The 15316-nt window shown below is 48.4% G+C and overlaps 1 protein-coding gene and 1 pseudogene across 14 annotated transcripts in view; one reads left to right on the top strand and one right to left on the bottom strand.

Moving 5' to 3' along the window:
• Window positions 1–15316, bottom strand: part of GON4L (gon-4 like) — an 84089-nt gene that overhangs the window by 1210 nt on the left and 67563 nt on the right. For 10 of the 14 annotated variants that reach the window (XM_021089700.2, XM_085022742.1, XM_021089703.2 and 7 more), the window contains 11 exons: window positions 13384–15084; window positions 11885–12140; window positions 11100–11284; window positions 9438–9635; window positions 7850–7993; window positions 3759–3902; window positions 3537–3656; window positions 2260–2373; window positions 1486–1696; window positions 368–1001; window positions 175–277 (listed from right to left, as the gene is read on the bottom strand). In XM_021089700.2, the coding sequence (XP_020945359.2) occupies window positions 175–277; window positions 368–1001; window positions 1486–1696; window positions 2260–2373; window positions 3537–3656; window positions 3759–3902; window positions 7850–7993; window positions 9438–9635; window positions 11100–11284; window positions 11885–12140; window positions 13384–15084 (3810 nt within the window). Of the gene's footprint in view, window positions 1–174; window positions 278–367; window positions 1002–1485; window positions 1697–2259; window positions 2399–3536; window positions 3657–3758; window positions 3903–7849; window positions 7994–9437; window positions 9636–11099; window positions 11285–11884; window positions 12141–13383; window positions 15085–15316 lie in introns of all 14 variants that reach the window. The other 4 variants (XR_014844077.1, XR_014844075.1, XR_014844076.1 and 1 more) reach the window with 1 other exon arrangement.
• On the top strand, window positions 3927–6363 carry LOC102164029 (NADH dehydrogenase [ubiquinone] flavoprotein 2, mitochondrial pseudogene; annotated as a pseudogene).

Below are 15316 nucleotides of genomic sequence, written 5' to 3'. Positions count from 1 at the left end.
CCCTGCTCTTCTCCTGGAGCCACTACTGACCACCCTGGCAAGTCATGACCTTCCTCAGGGCAGACCTTTCCAGCCGCCCATCATCTCTTAGTTGGGCAACCTATCCTCTTCTTGCCAGGCCCTCTGCTTGGTTCCCCTGGAGCTTGACGCTCCAGCAAGGCTCCGCCTCCTTACCTCACTAGGGGTCTTATTTCCCAGCTGCTGGGAGATGATGCTAAAAGTCTGCGGCTGGGCTCCTTGCTCCTGGCACATGGTCAGAATCACGCGGTCAGCTTCCCTGTAATCCACATATGGTGACTCATTTAGATCAGTGACATGAGCAACTTCCATGCGCCTCCAAACACACATATCACCCGTCCCCACCTACCTTGTCCACAGGACAACCTTTTCCCCAGTGGAGCTGACCTTGCTGTTGTTGGCACATACTGTAGCTTCTGTGGCCTTTGGCTGCGGCTCCCCTGCTGGACCCTTGCCCTGTACTCCACTATCTTTAGCCAAACCCCCTCTGGGGGCTTTGGGAGAAGTGTCTGAGGTGTCAATCCCTGATGATGACGACTCGTGGACAGGGGACACCCTGTCTGCTGTCGTCGTCGTCCCAGCTCTGCTGGAAGGCAGCCAGCTCTCTGGAGTATCTGGTTTCCCAGACACCTGTCTTCTCCCTAAGTCTCCGGTCCTTGAGGAGTCAGGACTCGGGAAGGAAGCAGGGGGTTCAACAGTTCCAGGCAATTTCTCTGTCTCCGAAGCATCCCAGACCAGCAGGGGAGCTTCTGACTCTCCCCCTGCCGCAGGGCCCTCCTCCTCAATCTGAGGCCTGGAGGCTGCCTTAGGGCAGGAGAGAGCTTCGGGCCCAGCCTGGTCACTCCCGGCAGCATACAGCACAGTGTCCGTGGTGGAGGGAAGCTGGGGGGTCTCTGGTGAGCAGGGCGGTGGGCCATCCAGGAGGAGCTGGTCTGTAAAAGTCACTTCTTGAGGGGACAGCAAAGCGCTCCCTACTGCCAATCCTGTTTAGGAGGAAAATAAGGATCTAAGGGTATGGAAGAGGGTCACGATGCACCGAGTTACCACAGGGTCACTCTGGCAGAGCTACTGTGACCAAGTTCTAATGTAGGCGAGTAAGGTGAGGGTGGGGCCAGAGTCGCTTATGGAAAGGTAGAGTCCAACTCCCAAAGCTGAGCATGGCTGAGTCTTTGAACACAGAGCAACGCAGATCACAGAGGATCTGGAGATACAGGGGAGGGGCTGGTGAATGGGAATGCAGAAGAAAATGCTGAATCACGCGGACTGGTAGTGCTCTTGAGGTCTCAGGAGAGAAAATTAGGGCTGAACAGGAGAAGGGTTTCCTATTGGCTTATCAGTAAAAGAGGTGGGAGTCCATCCCTGAAAAGACCACGGTTTATCCAGGCTCACAGATGTTCTTGCTTTTAGTATGTGAGAATGAGACAGAAATAAAGGGAGAAAGGCTGGGTTGTCAATCGAATCACTCACCTGGAACAGGCATCTCTCCCCTTCTGGTACTCCTGCCAGTCCTGCTCTGGGACGCCTCAATGCTTTCTCGCTCCTCTGGGGCTTCCTCCTCCATCGCGTCCTTGCCCTGCCCAGCTTCTTTAGCACCAGGCATGGGACTGGCCTCTCGGTGGGGGCTGTTGCCCACCGACTCATGGGGCTCCTTGCTCTTGTAGGATTTGCTGTCGCAGACCTGCAGGGATGGCCTTCTGGGTCAAGGGTCTCCTGACCTCTTTTGTCTTAGGGACCGACCAAGGAGAGCAGCTCTGCCATGATGCTCAGCCGGTCAACCAACAGGTTGCCGGCTCCAAAGACTTTAAATGGCCCCAAACAAAGTGCTGGATTCTACCATGCCTCCTCCAACTGAAGACTTTATTTTTACTGCCAACCAATCATGTTCTAGAGAACCAGTATCACCTTTAGTCTGTTTTCCTCACACAGGGAAACAGATGAACTGGTTGACATTTTTTCCCAATTTCACAAGCTTTACCTCTAAGATTCTCTTTAAAAAGCAAAATCCATTATATATGTTTGAAATATTCTATTTATTTTGCATCTACACAAAGATTCTACAAAATGAATATTCTATTTTGCATCTACATGTGTGTGCATTCTGCTCATGATTTATCCACGTGTAATCTTTTTAGGAATTCAATGAGGTGCACATCGGTGGTAGCAAACAAGACCTCAAACAGCAAGGCAACCCGGAGGCTGCCCTGGGCAGCGGATCCCCCTCCGTGCCAGTTCCCTCCTCACCTTGCTGTTGCAGTGGCTGCAACTTCTCCTTTTGCTCTTCTTCAGCTTGGAATCAGGGCCTCCGTCATGGCAGGAGCAGGCACAGTCCTTGGCCCCATCTGGCCACTCAGCCTCCTAGGAGATACCTGGGCTTGGTTAGCTGCCAAGCATTTTTGGTACGGAGAGAGGAAGCTAAGTTGTGAGCCATCTGCACAAGCCCGCCCCTACCCCTTCCCCCCGCTTTCTTTCTGTTTTATTACACACCATCTCTCCATGTTGCCTGGGGAAATGAACGCCCAAACTCAATTAAAGCCTATTATGAATCCCTGAAACAATCCTTAAAGGACCCAGAGACTGACATATCCCAATTGCCCAGATGTTTCAAGAAATATTTAAGTGAAATACAATCTGGAGCAAAATCCCTGGAGAGCTCCGTCATGAGATACAATCAACTACTCACTCGTCTGTCTGTGTTTCTGTCTCCCTGTGCCTGGAGCTCTCCCCTCTCTTCCAATCCCCTTGAGAGAGGGCTTTGTATATATGGAAGGCTCACTCAATGATACTCTCTGTTCAATAAACCCAAGACATAAGTACCATTATTATCCCCATTGACAATGAAGAAACTGCAACAAAGAGAGATTAAATTAACTGCCCAAGATTACTTAGTTAACTAAGAAGCAGTTTTCCCCAAGAAAGAGTACAAGACATATAGAAAAGGGACAGGGATTGAAAAGACTACTTCTTGAAGAGCAACAGAGAACAGTGAGTACGAGCAGATTCTGGGGCCAGACAACCTGGCTCAGATGCCAGCACTGCTCCTTATTAAATATGAGACCCTGGCAATGGCCGCTCTCTGCACTTCAGTTTCCTCTTCTGTAAAATGCAAACAGGAGCAATCTTTTCATAGGATTATTGGGAGAATTAAATGAGGGAATATACATGATAACTTTGTAATAGAGCTAGGAATCAGATGTTGTCATTATGATTAAAATGAGGGACTCCTGGTTCTATTTTTTGGCATCAACAGAAAGGACGAAGACCCAAGGGAAAGGAACAGCTCTGAGCTGGAGAGAAACAGATCCTCCCAGTGAGGCAGTCATGTCTGGGGCCTCTTCAGCAGCTGCACGGCTCTTCCCATGAACTCTGAGTGTCCCCAGCAGTCTGACCTTTGGTTCCTGCTCCATGACTGCCTCAGACCACAGAGGCACTGCACCACACTGAGCCAGAGAACCATTTGGCCAGAAAACTCAAGGCCCGATTCCTGAAAACTGGATAAAATCCCCAACAACCTGGTGTACCTTATCATGATTTTGGACCCCGATCTCTTTTCTTCTTTTGTTCTTGGAGGCTGTGGGAATCTTGGGAGGTTCCTCTTCCTCTTCCACATCAGGCAGGGCCACTTCTTCAAAGCCATCAAACTAGGGAGGAATTGGTGCCACTCAACATAGACTCTGGGCAGACAGCCCTCCTACACATGGCCCGTCCCCTTCACAACCCTGCTACAGCCTCAGGGCCTGTACCTCATACTCCTTCTCCTCAGTCCAATTGATCTCTTCGAAATCACCCATCCGGCTAGCTGCTGGGCGCAGATGGTCAAAGAAGATGGAAAACTCATCCTGTAGGTGGTCATGGCCCTTGAGGAGCTGCCACATCTGTGTCTTGAGCTGGGGAGAGTTGGAGAGGGAAAGATGAAGTCTTCAGGGCCTTTCCAGGCTGCCAATCCAAATCAGTCCCATATACTTCTGAGTGTTACTCCAGGTTAGCTGGGACACACACAGAAGCTTCTTCTTTTTTTTTTTTTGGTCTTTTTAGGGCCACAGCCACAGCATATGGAGGTTCCCAGGCTAGGGGTTGAATCAGAGCTGAGGTGCTGGCCTACACCACAGCCACAGCAATGCCAGATTCGAGCTGCATCTGCAACCTACACCACAGCTCACGGCAACGCCAGATCCCTAACCCACAGAGCAAGCCAAGGATCAAAGCTTCGTCCTCATGGATATTACTCAGATTCATTTCTGCTAAGCCAAGATGGGAACTCCAGAGGCCTCTCTTTGATAACTAAGAATTCTTTAACTTTCCCTCCCTCTTGCTTGCCTACACAGGAGGGGTACAGGCATACCTCACTTTAGTAAACTTTGATTTAGTGCACCTCACAGATACAATGTTTTTTTCCAAACTGAAGGTTCACACAACCTTGCATCGAGCAAATCCATCAGCACCATTTTTCCAACAGCATTTGCTCACTTCATGTCTCTGTGTCACATTTTGGTAATTCTCACAAATATTTCAAACTTGTTTATTTTATTTTATTGTCTTTTTTAGGACCACACCGGCAGCATATGGAGGTTCCCAGTCTAGGGGTCCAATCGGAGCCACAGCTGCTGGCCTACACCACAGCAATAGCAATACAGGATCTGAGCCTTGTCTGCGACCTACACCACAGCTCATGGCAACGCTGGATCCTTAACCCACTAAGCAAAGCCAGGGATCAAACCTGTGTCCTCATGGATGCTAATCAGACTCGTTTCCACTGAGCCACGAGAGGAACTCCCTATTATTATATTTCTTGTGGTGATCTGTGATCAGTGATCTTTGATGTCACTACTGTAATTGTTTTGGAGCACCAGGAACCTCACCCATATGATACCGTGAACTTAACTGCTAAATTCTTTTTTTTTTTTTTTTTTTTTTTTGTCTTTTTGTCTTTTTTGTTGTTGTTGTTGTTGTTGTTGTTGTTGCTATTTCTTGGGCCGCTCCCACGGCATATGGAGGTTCCCAGGTTAGGGGTCGAATCAGAGCTGTAGCCACCGGCCTACGCCAGAGCCACAGCAACGCGGGATCCGAGCCACGTCTGCAACCTACACCACAGCTCACGGCAACGCCGGATCGTTAACCCACTGAGCAAGGGCAGGGACCGAACCCGCAACCTCATGGTTCCTAGTCGGATTCGTTAACCACTGCACCACGACGGGAACTCCTTAACTGCTAAATTCTGTGTGTGTTCAGACTGCTCCACTGCCAAGACTGTTCCCCCATCCTTCTCCCTCTCCTTGGGCCTTGTTATTTCGTGAGACATACAATATTGAAATTAGGCCATTTAATAACCCTACAATAGCCTCTAAGTGTTTCAGTGAAAAGAAGCGTCACACATCTGTCATTTTAAATCAAAAGCTAGAAATGATGAGGCTTAGTGGGGAAGGCATGTTGAAAGCCGAGACAAGCCAAAAAGTAGGCCTCCTGTGCTATGCACTTGGCCACGTTGTGAATGCAAAGGAAAAGTTCCTGAAGGAAGTTAAAAGGGCTACGCCAGTCCTCTCCACGGTGCTCCAAGCCTGGGCGGAGGGCCTTACCGCCCAGTGGGGAAAACATGTAAGGAATTTGCATAAGACAGCTGTGCAGAATGGAGCTGGAGGAGTCTCATTTGTGAACTCTGAGAGGTAACATATTAAGGGATTCAGTTCTGTGTTCACCATACATAAAAACATTAACATTAAACATTAATATTATCAGGAGATGCTTCTGAGAATAACCCAAATACTCCATTTGATTTCAAACTGTAAGAGGATAGAGGCAATTGTTAAAAACTACCCAGAAGGGCATAAAGCAGCCGCTGTGCTTCCAGTCTTGGATTTAACCCAAAGACAATGGATGGCTGCCCATCTCTGCTATGAACAAGGTGGGAGAAGTTTTACAAGTATCTCCAATGAGAGTATATGAAGTAGCAACTTTTCATACAATGTATAATCGAAAGCAAGTTGGAAAGTATACTCAAGCCTGCAGCACTATGCCTACTGGGTTCCAAAACCCTGACGGCATCTCGAAGGCCATTCAGAAAAGGCTTGGAATAAAGGTGGGAGAGACTATACCTGACAAAGCTTTTCATTCTTATAGAAGTGGAATATTTAGGGGCCTGTGTAAACAGACCAATGGTTCAAATAAATGACAGCTACTATGAGGATATGACACCTAAGGACACTGAACAAATTACTGATGAACTCAAGGCTGGCAAAAATCCCCAAACCTGGGCCAAGGAGTGGACACTTCTCTTGTGAGCCAGCTGAGGGTCTTACCTCTTTGACTGAACCATCTAAAGGACCTGGCTTTGATATGCAAACAGACCTTTAATTTATATTCAACTATAAATATGTCACTGGAGAAATAAAAGGGGAGGCCTATTCCAGCAAACACATGAATAATAAAAAAAGCAAAAGAGCCTTGAAGCTTGAAGCTGTAGTGCAACAGAATCAACTAATATCCATGAGGATGTGGGTTTGATTCCTGGCCTCGCTCAGTGGGTCAGGGATCCGATGTTGCTACCAGCTGGGGTGTAGATCACAAATGCGGCTCGGATCCCGTGATGCTTGGCTGTGGCCAGCAGCTGTAGCTCTGACTCGACCCCTGACCTGGGAACTTCCATATGCTGAAAGTGTTGCCCTATAAAGCAAAAAAAAAAAAAAAAAAAAAAAAGAAAAAGAGAGAAAGAGAGAGAGAGGGCCTTAATGCTGATAGGGAAAAAGTTTACTGCTCCAGACAGAAAAAACAAGCAAAAGAATAAGAATTAAAAGGGGAGCCTGAAGCTGGGGTTCAATTGCTGCAATTCCATGACAAAACTTAAATGGAAAAGGAGTTACTTCTTACAGATGAACAAAGAAAGTGGTTTCTTGAGATGGCATCTATTCCTGGCGAAGACACTGTGAAGATTGTTGAAATGGCATCAAAGGATTTAGAATATTACCTAAGCTTAGTTGCTAAAGCAGCAGTAGGGATTTGTAGGGACTAACTCCAATTTTGAAAGTTCTATCATTAAGTGCTATCAAACAACACTGCATGCTATAGAGATACCACGTGTGAAGGGAGAGCCAATCAATGGGGCAAACTCCATTGTTGTTTTATTTTAAAAAACTGCCACAACCACCCCAACCTTTAGCAACCACTACCCTGATCAGTCAGCACCATCAACAATGAGGCAAGACCCTTCAGCAGCAAAAAGATTACAGCTAGATAAAGACTTTTTAAAAACTGAAGAACAGTTGATTTACAGATGGCAACCATTTTAAAATTAATGTGTGTACATTTCTTTCAAGTATTAATGCTTTTGCACACTTAAGAGACTATATTATAGTATAACCATAACTTTTAAATGCACTGGAAAACCCAAAAGTTCCTTGACTTGCTTTGTTGCAATAATTCACTTTACTGCGGTGGTCTGGAACCGAACCTGCAGTATCTCCAAGGTGTGCCTGTATTATTAACAGGTTTGATTCTAATGATACCACCTTATTGCTGCCTTGCTGATCTCTAGGGTCAGGCACTAACTCAAGTGGAGCAAGGAGGCATGCCCCTCCCCACTGCCTGGCACCATCACCTCCTTCCTTGAACTCTGCTCCCAGGGCACTGATGGCATTCCTGAGCCCGTGAGGAGTGGTCAGGCTCTGGTTTCAGGTGGCAACCATCCCCTATCCCAGTGCTTTATGTGTTAGGTAAGCCTGAACGTTCCATGCCTTCTTCATCTCCTCCAGAAAGTCCACTGCTCAGAAGGAAGAGGACAAGGAGACGGGAAGGGCCTAAAGCCCAGGTAACGATGGAAAGGAAGCGAAACAGCTAAGAGCACCTCAGTGATCTCCTGGGGCAAGCAGTCTGCACAGCTCTGGAGGACCTTGATAATCTTCTGGTGGTGTGAGGGGTTCTCTGCAAAGCAAATTTCCAGCTGCCGAAGAAACTTGCGACTCTTCTCAAAAGCCTGCTGCTCCTCAAACTGCCAGAGAGGAAAGAGAGCAAAAGAGTCACCTATACAGTTTGAGCAGGACATGTGGGTTCCCAGCATAAGAACCAAGAAAAATGTGCTGGGGGCGTGGGGGATGACAAGGCTCTGGTTGACAACTCTGAGGTGTTTTTTTTTTTTTAAAGACCAAGCATCAGAGTTCCCATCGTGGCTCAGCGGAAACGAATCTGACTAGTATTGATGAGGATACAGGTTCGATCCCTGGCCTTGCTCAGTGGATTAAGGATTCAGCATTGCCGTGAGCTATGGTGTAGGTCACAGACGAGGCTCGGATCTGGCATTGTTGTGGCTGTGGTGTAGATGGGAGCCTGGGAACTTTCACATCCCATGGGTGCGGCCCCAAAAAGACACACACACCCAAAAAAGACCCAAGCATTTATCCACCTTGGGTCACTGGGGTCTATCAAACCAAGATAACTAACAAATCTTCTTGAATGAAAGATTCCAGAGCTCTATATCTCAGGTTGTGTACTGTGTCATGGATTGTGTGATCAGATACATTTCACAGTTTGCAAGAAATTTTCCCATATATACACATTTGATCCTTATAATGATACAGGAAGAGAGGATTATGCATAATCATCTCATTATCATTTAACTGCTTTAAGACTATCAGAATAATCTCATTATATCCTTAATTCTTGTGTTTATCTGTCATGACAAGAAACCCAGAACTACTGGGCTATTCCTCATGCTCAGACACATATTCTCCCAGACCACCATGTATAAAACTGCAACATTATCACTATACACATTTTACTGTTTATATATTTTTATAATTTTCACAATATATATTTATAGTGTATAGATCTTACTCTTTATCACCTGACTTTCCCCATGAGAATGTAAGCTCCATGAGGGCAAAGATTTTAGTCTTTTATAATTACTACATTCCTAGTACCTATAACTTGGCCTGACACATAGTAGGCATTCAATAAATATCTGCTGAGGAGTTCCCGTCATGGCTCAGCAGTAAATGAACCCGACTAGTATCCATGAGGATGCGGGTTCAATCCCTGGCCTCGCTCAGTGGGTTAAGGATCCAGCACTGCCATGAACTGTGCTGTAGGCTGCAGACTCGGCTCAGATTCTGTGTTCTGTGTTCGACCTCTAAACAGGGAACCTCCATATGCTGTGGGTGTGGCCCTAAAAAGACAAAAAAAAAAAAATTTACTGAATGAATGAATGAATGCCCATTTCACAACAGTGAGGAGTACAAGGAAACCCCCTCATTCTACAGGTAAAGAAAATGAGAGAGCACAGTTGGAAAGGAGGAGGCTCCTGTGACCGTGGGTGAGGGGAAGGCTATCTAACTGGAAGCAGCCAGAAGACTGGAACAATGCTGATCAACAGTGTTCAATCCCAGTCTTACTCTGACCCAGGAATCCCTGTGCGCTATCTTTGCCCTTCTACTTACTAATCCACAGGCCAGAGCTTGCTCAGGCAACAGGAAAGCAGCAAAGTCCTTCAACAGCTGAGGCCAGTCTTGGAGCAGAATTTGCAGGCTCTTGTAGAGATCCACGGCTGTCTGCCTCTGAGTACTTGACTCAAATTCATAGATGACCTGAAGGAAGTCCTCATACTTGCCGGGGATATGTTGCAGGGCTTCTCGGACCTATATAGGAGGATTTTCAATCATCAATATCCTTCCTCTGGGCTCCAACAAGAAATAATGGGGAGTTCCCGTCATGGCTCAGTGATTAACGAATCTGACTAGGAACGATGAGGTTGCGGGTTCAATCTCTGGCCTCGCTCAGTGGGTTAAGGATCTGGCATTGCCGTGAGCTGTGGTGTAGGTTGCAGACACGGCTCGGATCTGGCATTGCTGCGGCTGTGGTGTAGGCCGGCTGCTACAGCTCCAATTAGACCCCTAGCCTGGGACCCTCCATATGCTGCGGGTGCGGCCCTGGAAAAGACCAAAAAACAAACAAACAAAAAAACCAACAACAACAACAAAAAGAAACAATGGTACAGAGGGAGGAAGAGAAGGAGTTACTGCTAGAGAGCTCTAGAATTACCCTCTGACAGGTCTAAGATCTAACTGTTGATGGAAGACACAGAGCCATGAGCAAGGCGCGGTTCCTTTTCTGGCAGTGGGCAAAAGAAAAACCTTCATTTTCCAGGGATCACAGCCCTACTCATAAAATCAGGTAAGCTTTTCTCTCCTTCCTGACTTCAGTTCCGTTTTGAAACAGATAAGGAGCGCTTGGTATGTATATTTTAGCAAGTTACCATCTGAGGGTAAATAACACATAAATTGGGAATATTAGTAAAATATGTAAAATATTAGAAGAAAAACCCTGACTATCACTGTTTTGGTTTTTTAGGTTTTTGGGGTTTTTATTTGGTCTTTTTAGGGCCACACCCGCACGGCATATGGAGGTTCCCAGGCTAGGGGTTGAACTGGAGCTGCAGCTGCCGGCCTACACCACAGCCACAGCAACATGGGATCCAAGCTGCATCTGTGACCTACACCACAGCTCACGGCAACACCGGATCCTTAACCCACTGAGTGAGGCCAGGGATCGAACCCACATCCTCATGGATACTAGTCAGGTTCTTTACCGCTGAAGCCACCATGGGAACTCCCTATCACTGTTACCTCTCTGCTCTGCAGGGGGGATAAAGGAATCAGCTGGTTACCAAAAGAATGAGATAGGGACCACTACCAGGAACAGGGTGGTTCCTGTCTCTGAAGATCACTGAGGTCCACTCCCTGGCCAGTGTACCAAAACAAAGGCCTTTCTTCTCAAGCCAAGGGCTCAGTAAAGGTCCTTCTTAGCCAACCCAGTGAAGCCACAATCTCTCAGTGATGATGGAGGAATTATCATTCCCCAATTTCTGGGTAACAGAAGGGTGATATGCTAAGGCAGCAATAATAGATCTGCTTATGACTGAACTCTGTGTTCTTGTGCTTCTCTCACACAGTCCTTTCGGTAATTCCAGGAAAGCAAAGGCAGGGGCAAAGAAGGCTGTTGTACAGCCTGAAAAGCAGACTTCATTTCAAAGAGCCCTCCCTTGAAGGAGAAGCAGTCTCATTCAGAGGGACGGGCAGGAAGAGGAAGCAGCATTTGCCTACCCTGGTCAGATACGCCTGAGCAAAGGCCAAATCCTTCTGCTCCCTGAGTGGGTCCCGCTCGAGGATGTCCTCATCATACAGCAACAGCAGCTTGGAGGTGTCCTTGCTGGCCCGGGCCCGACTGCCCCGCTTGCTGCGAGCTCGATGATTGCTCCGGCCTTTTCCAGCAGCTTTGATGCTCTCTCCTTGGAGTACATGTGAAAACGACTGCTTCTCCCTTCCTGCAACCTCTACTCTTCCCAGCCCTCCGCATGGATTACCCTCCACCCCAATCCAAATCTCAGTCAATGTCATGGAGCAACTTGGGGGAAAATGGTATGAGAGGCACTGCTGACTCTGTCAAGTTAGCTCTCTGCAGAGTCGGCAACAGAACTGCATTAACTGGGATAATAACAAGCTATTTAGCTACTGCATATTGAAAACGGAAGTCTAAAGAGCGAGTATGGTCTGATGTTGGGCACCCAAGGGACTAGATGTCTTGGTGAGAAACAGGTAGCACTTTCTGAAATAAACATAGCTCTTGGCTATAGATGAGTCAAGAACCAGTATGAAAACTTGCATGATCTAAGCAGCTAATGAGAGTCAAATTTAAAATTGCTGAGCAGCTCTCCTCTGCAACAGCACCACATTAAACACCTGTTTGGGGGAAGGGTGACTGGCAGGGGGGTATCCGGAGGATTTCCTCTGGAAACCGGCACCTGTTTTACAAGCTGGCTACTCTGCACTTGTCCCTGAGACAGTGAGGCCACCTGAGACCTTCCCCGGTTCAGGCTTGCCCAACTCACCTGGTGGGGTCCTGCTGGTCTCCACTTCTGGGGCAGTCTTGGGAGAGGCGAAGGTAGTAGGAGGCTTCTCAGCAGGGTCTCCAATGGCTTCGTCTGTCATTTCATCCTCTTTCTGCAGGCTTTCCATTCCTTCTGCTTCTTCTTCCTCTTCTTCCTCTGGCTCGGAGTTCTCTTCCTGGGAGTTCTCTTCCTCCGACTCACCCTCCTGACTCATGCGTCTTTCAGATGCAAGCCAAGTCAGTTTCTCCATGGTTTCCTGCAACCCCCCATCAAAGTGTTCATGAGGGCTATAATGGCTCATCAGGTGCTGACTGCACAGAGTTTTCCGGGAGGAACTAAGGTTAATCAATTAGTCGGGGTGGGGTGGGGGTGGGAGGCAGATGTGTCTTGAAAGGGCTACCTCAACCATGAAGATAACTTTCCTTTGCCAGGGTCCATACTTTTTTTTTTTTTTTTTTTGTCTTTTTGCTATTTCTTGGGCCGCTCCCGCAGCATATGGAGGTTCCCAAGCTAGGGGTCCAGTTGGAGCTTCAGCCACCAGCCTATGCCAGAGCCACAGCAACACTGGATCCGAGCCGTGTCTGCAGCCTACACCACAGCTCATGGCAACGCCGGATCATTAACCCACTGAGCAAGGGCAGGGACCGAACCCGCAACCTCATGGTTCCTAGTCAGATTCGTTAACCACTGCGCCACAATGGGAACTCCAGGTCCATACTTTTGACTTTTTTTTTCATTTAAATTGTGCACAGGTGATTCAATTTGAAGTTTAAATGAAATTTAAATCAATTATAGAAAGAAAATTTCACCCTTTCCCTCTCCTCTCACCGTAACTCCAAAACCATGTCCATAATACATTCAAAAGTCAAAATAAGAAGTTCCTGTTGTGACTCACTGGGTCACGAACCCAACCAGTATCCATGAGGATGTGGGCTGGATCCCCGGCCTCGCTCACTGTATTAAAGGATCCAGCACAGGTTGTAGATGCAGCTCGGATCTGACATTGCTGTGGCTGTGGTGGACGCCGGCAGCTGCAGCTCCAATTCAACCCCTAACCTGGGAACTTCCATATGCCCCACGAGCAGCCCTAATAAGCTGGGAAAAAAAAGTCAAAATAAAAATGATGGGTGTTCCCGTTATGGCACAGTGGAAACGGATCCAAATAGTATCCATGAGGATGCGGGTTCAATCCCTGGCTTCACTTGGTGGGTCAGGATCCGGTGTTGCCCTAAGCAGTGGTATAGGTCACAGATATGGCTCGGATCCTGTGTTGCTGTGGCTGTGGTGTAGGCCAGCAGCTGCAGCTCTGATTTGACCCCTAGCCTGGGAATTTCCATATGCCGTGGGTACAGCCTGAAAAAGAACAAAAAAAAAAAAAAAAAAAAAAAAAAAAAAGGTTTTAGGACTATCTATAGCACAATGAGTAAGCAGGTGGCCTATTGATAAATTAAACCTATTACTGAATCCACAAACATTTCATAATATTCCCCAGCTCTCACCTGGAGTTCTGGGACAGAGAGCACAGACTCCTCAGAAGCTGATGACATCTCGTCTTCTTCATCTTGGGTAAGGTCGTCGAAGTCCTCTTCTTCCTCTTCCTCTGGAACATCCTTCTCTCCTCCAGTTTCTGGCCCAGCCGGGGTGCCCACTGACTGACCATCAGCGCTGGATAAATCTTCAGGCTTCCCGGGGGGACTGCTAAGCACCATTTCAGGGTCAGTGGCGGAGGAGGCGTTCCTTGGGGATCCTTTGCCCACATCTCCTGAGTTTCTTTCATCAGGAGGCTCCTGAGAAGCAGAAGAGGTTTGAGCGGGCTGCCTCCTCTCCTCCTCCTGCTGTAGGACCATCTGCTTCTTCACCTCTCTGGTACCACTTGCCTCTTCACTTGGGAAGCCAGTGTTCAATTCCACAGAATGTTCTTCTTTGATGTCCTCATGAGTGTCCTGCTCTGCGCACTCAGCAGAGAGTTCCTCCCCAGGGTCTTTAGGTTCCATCTTGACGATTTCCTCTAAAGCCTCAGGGGAAGAGGTCAGAGATTCTTGGAAGGCCTGAGGCAGTGGTTCCAGAGCCTGCCTCCCCTCCTCTGTTTTCACAATCGTCCAGCCATAGGCGCTGCTCTCCGACAGCTGCTCCTGGCACACCCTGTCCGGCGGTAGAGGCCCTGGGCTGTGCTCCTCCTTGGGGAAGACGGCGGCACAGAGAGGAGATGGTTCCTGAGGTTCTAATTTGGGTTCTAGGACTTGAAAGGCATTCTTCCCCTCAGCCAAAGGACAACCTATGTCCACACTCACTTGGGCCTTATCTTCAGGGGCAGATGGTACAGGAAGATTCACAGAGTTGCCAGAAACTATTAAGGGCGGGATGGAGGAGGCCACAAGGGGCTGGTTCAACGGACAGGGGAAGGAAGTAGGGTTAACCAAGAGGGTGGTGATGGGAATGGTCTGAGGACTCTGAGCCACAGTTGCACTGACGGGCTGGAGCATGTTGCAGCCGCTGCCGAGGCTCACAACCTTCACCGTGGCCGCAGGAACAGTGAAGATAATAGGTGCAGGGTGGATGAGGGGGGCAGGCTTCAGACAGAGAGAGGCCTTGGCCCCCTTTCTCCTTGAGGCTCTCCGTTTCACACATGGCTTTCGAAACCGAGAAGGACCCAGCGAGGGCAGCATTACCTTGGGCACGGGGGCAGAGGAGAGCAGGGTCTGGGGTTCAGGAAGAGGGAAGCTGGTCCTGGCCTCTGCTGGAGTGGTAGGCAGTGCTGCTGGAGACTCGAAACGCTCACCCGCAGCGACCCCCTGAGGAGGGCCGCCGGGCACTGGCTGTAAGACAGTGGCTGGCTGGATCATGTGAGGAATGCGGACCATCACTTTGCTCGGAGGGGCTTCTGCCTGAGCTGACCTCACTGGGGTCTTCCCAGAGCTGGAACTAGGCTGCAGAGAGGGGCTGGGTCTGATGAGGGGCTTCAGGACCGAGGACCGCTTCTGTCTCCAGGCCTTCCTGGAAAAGTAGTTGGCAACCGGCTTCAGCTTCAGGACTACCCCCTTAGGCAGCAACAGTGGGTACCGAGTTTCACTCCCCAGTTCTGAGCTGCCTTTGCCCAGGCCTGGCTCTGAGCTGATCTCAGCGCTTCCGGTCACGTGTCCCACCTCTCTAGCACCATCAGCTATGTGCTGCAGCTCCTCCTGGATGGACGGCAGACTGGCCTATGGGGAACAAGAACACTCAGATCTAGCACGTGCCAGAATCCGGTAAAAGTAACAGGGCCTTCTAGATATAAGGGACCTTGCCAGGGCAGTCTCAAGACAACTTTTCAAGAAGGATTTTTCCGAACAGTATCAGACATTTCTACAAGGACTACATTCCAATTACATACTCTAGAAATTCATCTCTGAATTGCCTTTAAGAACTATCATTTTCATCACTACTTTTGTTTGG

Source organism: Sus scrofa, chromosome 4 (genome assembly GCF_054392235.1).
Source record: "Sus scrofa isolate SSC_HxYL_T2T_F1_AM1 chromosome 4, Sscrofa_HxYL_maternal_Yorkshire_Landrace_v2.0, whole genome shotgun sequence".
Taxonomy (NCBI): domain Eukaryota; kingdom Metazoa; phylum Chordata; class Mammalia; order Artiodactyla; family Suidae; genus Sus; species Sus scrofa.
Note: the sequence above shows the minus strand (reverse complement) of the source record. Positions and strands in the feature narration are given on the sequence as shown.